Below are 4,687 nucleotides of genomic sequence, written 5' to 3'. Positions count from 1 at the left end.
ATGGAGGCAAAGAAATCATTAAATATGTTGGCTTTGTTGTCTGGTGTGATGACCAAATTTCCTAATGTGTCCTGCAGGGGCCCCACATTACCCGGCACCTTTTTACTCCCTATGTATTTAAAGAAGGACTTCTTGTTGTCCTTAATCTAGGAAGCTAGTCCCAGTTCCATCTCTGCCTTGGCCTTCCTAGCTGCCCCCCTACATCCCCGAGCAACTGCTGTATAGTCATCCCTGGTGATGTCCCCTCCTTTCCATTGGGTGTATGCCTCCCTTTTAGCTAGGAGACATTCCTGGATGCTTTTGGTGAGCCATGGGGGCTTGTGTGCCCTCCTGCTCCCTTTGATCCTCGTTGGGATTACCTTCCTTTGGGCTTGGAGGATCGTCTCCTTGAGGAGCAACCACTCTCTGTGGACACCGGGCTCCCCTCCCCTCTGGGACCTCAGTGCTTCCCTGACTATTCTCCTTAGCTCGTTGAAGTTTGCCCTCCTGAAATCTAGGGTTGCTGCCTTGCTGCAGGCCTTTGCCACCTTGCACTGGATGGTGAATTCCAGCAGGCGATGATCACTGTCGCCCAGGTGGTCGAGCACCGCAGCCCCCTCACCAGGTCATCACTCGTGGCCAGCACCAGGTCCAACAAGGCGTCTCCCCTGTACAGTGTGTACATCTTTTCATCTCCGACAGATTAAGAAATATCAAACTCTTCAATGCCAAAGGCAACTGCATTTCACTTGCTTAGACCTCATTTTGATTATGTATTGCAGTAGTTGTCAACCTTTTTAGACTCGGGGCACCCCTCAGAAAATTCCAGCTCCTATCTTTCACTCTTCTTTTTTGACTGGGGTGGCCAACCTGTGGCACGAGCAGTCTGCATGTGGCGTATGACAGATTGGGGAAGGGATAGGCAGCACAGTGGCAGATAAGGCAGAGCGCAAAAAGCAGAACATGACTAGGTGAAAGTAAGGAATTGGAATGGCACTGAGGGAGCATGTGGGACCTAATTTGCGGCATGCCCTCCCCCTGTTTTTGACTATGGAAAAATAGTTGCAGATAACTCAGACCACAACAGGTCAGAATTTGTTTTTGACACTCCAGTTTCCTGTTTTAAAGCTCTGGTCTTATCTTGTGAATCCTTTGTAGGTGTTAGCACAGTAGATGTGCAAATATTATACATCACCCTTAAAAAGTTCTAGGGGACCACAACCTCATGGTTGAGAATCACTGATCTATAGCCTCATTCTTAACATGTAGGCCAAAATACTGTTCAGCGGGCAAAACATGAAAACTTGTTGTCTTTTTTGTGGTTTCCTTGAAAATGCTAACAGGGAAAGCTCATTTTCCTGTTATCTAGCTGAATTTCCATTGAGATAGAAGAACTCCATCCTGCTCCTAGTGTAGCATCCAAGATTAAATGATTAATCAAGTAATTAAAATTGATGCGTCATGACTTAACTTTCAGAGTCATCTGACTAAAATAGTATGCTGGCAGCTCCATCCTGGAGATGATCATAGCACTCTTCAGCAGGCCATCTAATAGTTATTTGAGATAGATATTTCAGTGGGTAGTCCTTTGCCATTTTTAATGGGCCACTTCTATCTATTTGCTGTATGTTACCTCCCTTCCTCCCCCTCCATTGTCTAGTAGCCATAGATTGCATAACATTTGCAATCCTGCTACTGTTGAGCCCTGGTTTCCCTTGAGAGTGGGATAGGCTGCCAAGTGTCAAGTGGCTTAATGTGTTGTTCTGTTAATACAATTGCCAATTGGAGTCAGGCTACTTTGATTTAGTGAGAATTGAAATTGAAGATGCAAGGGTTGTGCTGACTCTGAGACCCTTTTAAAATGGAAAGAAGGCAAAATTATCCCCCTCCTGTTGTTTGACTACAGTGAGATTAATGTTAAGAGTTGATGATTCCAAGATTCTTGATGCCTTTGTACATTTTTCAACATGAGAACAAAATTGTTAGTCATAATCAGCAAGTCTTTTAAACTGCAGTAGTGCAGTAGCTCCCCACACAAGAACAGTGTCATATAAATATAACTCTTTCCAAATCTGTTCTGACAGAACACACTTGCAGTAGACTAAGTAGTTGTACTAAGGAAAAACATGGTTTGTGTTGCTGGTTTTGTTTTTTTCATGAAACTGCATAGTTGGGGCCCTTTTCAGGGACTTGGCCCGAGCACCAGGAGTCCTCATGTAACGGGGCTTTCCCAGGGCCAGTCTACCATTGGCCCACCCACCTGTTTCTGGGCCTACTGCCCACCTCCTCGCCTGCCATGCCTTGTTGTCTCTTGGTTGGTTGCAATAAGGCGGGAGGCTACCAATTCTTGCCCTGATGCCAGGGGACGCTATCTGCAGCTCTGTTCCACACCCAGCAGGGTGCAGTTTTAGGTCATGCCCAGGACCTGGAGCCTCCAAATTTTGCACACTAGCAAAATCTTAGCTTCAGCTGTACCTAGGTAGTATTGAGTTATTTCTGTCATCTGAATTTTAAAAACTCTTTTCTATCAGGAAAAAATATGTAACAGTACAAGAAATCCAAGGTGTATTGGGACAGGTCCTTCAAACAACTACTACATAGAATATCTTAGTTTGTCTTAATTTAATAGCTTAACTTTTTTGAGCATTAAAATTGTGCATGCAAGGACTTTATATCTACTGACTTAAAAACTGTTATTTCTTCTCTCTGCAGTGAGAATTGTGAGGTCTTGCACTACACAACAAGTGAGGCAGAGGACATAGAAAAGGTAACAGCTAGCTGTGTGACTTGATTTAGAAATCACTTAGATCAGAAGCTGGTTTTCCTTATGTGGGTAACCTTAAATTTGAAGTGTAGTTATGCCTTAGTGTCAAACGTTCTGGAATTGCTTTCGCTGGGCATTTTTTTAAGGTTTCAGAAATAAAGGAGTATCGAGGTATAAAGGTCTTACTAGATAATTAGTTACTGCATATAATTCCTCCTTCAACGACACAGGCCAGGTTTAAATTTAATGTGCATTAGCTTAATTTGCATTAAGCAGGTTTAGGCAGGTGTCTACATATGCAGGCATTAAAGTGCATTAATGCTATGTGTGGACTTACTTGGGACTAAAGTTAGTTTTAAGTCAGTCCACACACAGCACTAATGCACTTTAACGTGTCTACGTATGCATTAAGACACTTTAACTATTTGCACCCATATTTGACACGTGCATTTACAGGTGTCAAATTTAGGTGCAGTTAGCCCAAAAGCACCATTTTTAAAGCACAATAAAGGTGTGCACATGTAGGCACCTTAAATTTAGGCTAATGCTCCTTAAAGTGTCTTGTGTAGATGCATCCTTATTGACATAACTTTGCTGCCAGAGCCCTCTTGTGGAGACATATGGTAAACTAGCAAAAGAGTTCCTATGGCAGGACAGTTCATGTAGGTTGGGGTGACAATTTATTTACATTGGCAAAGGAATTCCTTTGCCACTATGAGCTTCATTGCCTCTAGTTGCAGTATAGCAATTGTGGCAGAGTTTTTATAGTGTAGATTACCCCACAGATTTTTTGTTTTGCAATTAATCAGCTACACAAGTGTTAGCGCAGCTGTGTGAGGCTTCATAGCAAAGGAGGCTGCTAAGATAATCTGCTTCTCTTTTACTGCTTTTGAGAGGCATTTCAGAGGAATAGAATAGGCCCAAGGTCCTCTTCACCTATATTTTTCCCACTGGGTTATGCTTTCATTAATAGTGTTAAACATAGTTGCTCCCACTTGTTGCCACTTTTTGCAATGCAGACTTGAAGAATTTGTTTCTTAAAAAAAAAAAAAGTTATCAACTGCACAGTACAGAAAACTAGTCATTGTTTGGGTTTTTCTCCAGTTGGGGTTCTTGTGCTTTCAACTGATTCTTCATGTAATCCTTAAACTTCTGCATTACCACAGGAAGGTTCTATCAACCCTATAGCGCAGGGGTGGGCAAAATATGGCCTGTGGGCTGGTTCCAACCAGCAGAGGGGCTTTGTCTGGCCTGTGGCAGGTCCCTCAGTCCTGCCTGGCCCAGGCATCATCCCATGGTGGCACATCATGCCATCCCCTGGGCACACAGCAGGGCTGGGGCAGCTCTGCATGGACTGCCTTTCTAGGCAGCCCAGGCAGCAGTAGCTGCTGGCCCCAACCCTGCAGTACTGGCGGGGATCCGCCCCATGCCTGCTGCGCCACTGTGGGATGATGCCTGGGCATCCCAGGACATCCCACCATACCCACAAACCCTCCTCTGCAAACCCCACAGCCAACTCTCCGCCACACACAATCACACACCGCACCCCCCCCACACCCATGGATCTCTGAGGGGAGCTCCCCTCACTACTACCCACACACACCTTGCCCCACACCCATCCACACATCCACATCCACACACACATCCCCACAAATGCACCCCCCCACAAGCTCCCCACACCCTCTCTCACACCTACATACACCCCCCTGCAGTATAGATTTCATAGACATTAGGGCTAGAAGGGACCTCAGAAGATCATCGAGTCCAGCCCCCCGCCCAAACAGCAGGAAGTCAGCTGGGGTCATAGGATTCCAGCAAAATAAGCATCCAATTTGCTCTTGAAGGTGTTTAATGTAGGTGCTTGAACCACCTCTGATGGCAGGATGTTCCAGACCTTGGGGGCTCGGACAGTAAAGAAATTCTTCCTTATGTCCAGCCTGAAAC

The 4,687-nt window shown here is 45.2% G+C and overlaps 1 protein-coding gene across 1 annotated transcript in view; it reads left to right on the top strand.

The window, feature by feature from the left end:
* NDUFA10 (NADH:ubiquinone oxidoreductase subunit A10) overlaps positions 1 to 4,687 on the top strand; it is a 67,873-nt gene that overhangs the window by 15,982 nt on the left and 47,204 nt on the right. The window contains exon 7 of the mRNA XM_019523380.1: positions 2,692 to 2,746. Within this exon, the coding sequence (XP_019378925.1) occupies positions 2,692 to 2,746 (55 nt within the window). The remainder of the gene's footprint in view (positions 1 to 2,691; positions 2,747 to 4,687) is intronic.

This window comes from Gavialis gangeticus, unplaced genomic scaffold (genome assembly GCF_001723915.1).
Source record: "Gavialis gangeticus isolate Ggan-Ray unplaced genomic scaffold, GavGan_comp1, whole genome shotgun sequence".
Taxonomy (NCBI): domain Eukaryota; kingdom Metazoa; phylum Chordata; order Crocodylia; family Gavialidae; genus Gavialis; species Gavialis gangeticus.
This window is presented reverse-complemented; position numbering and strand designations above follow the sequence as displayed.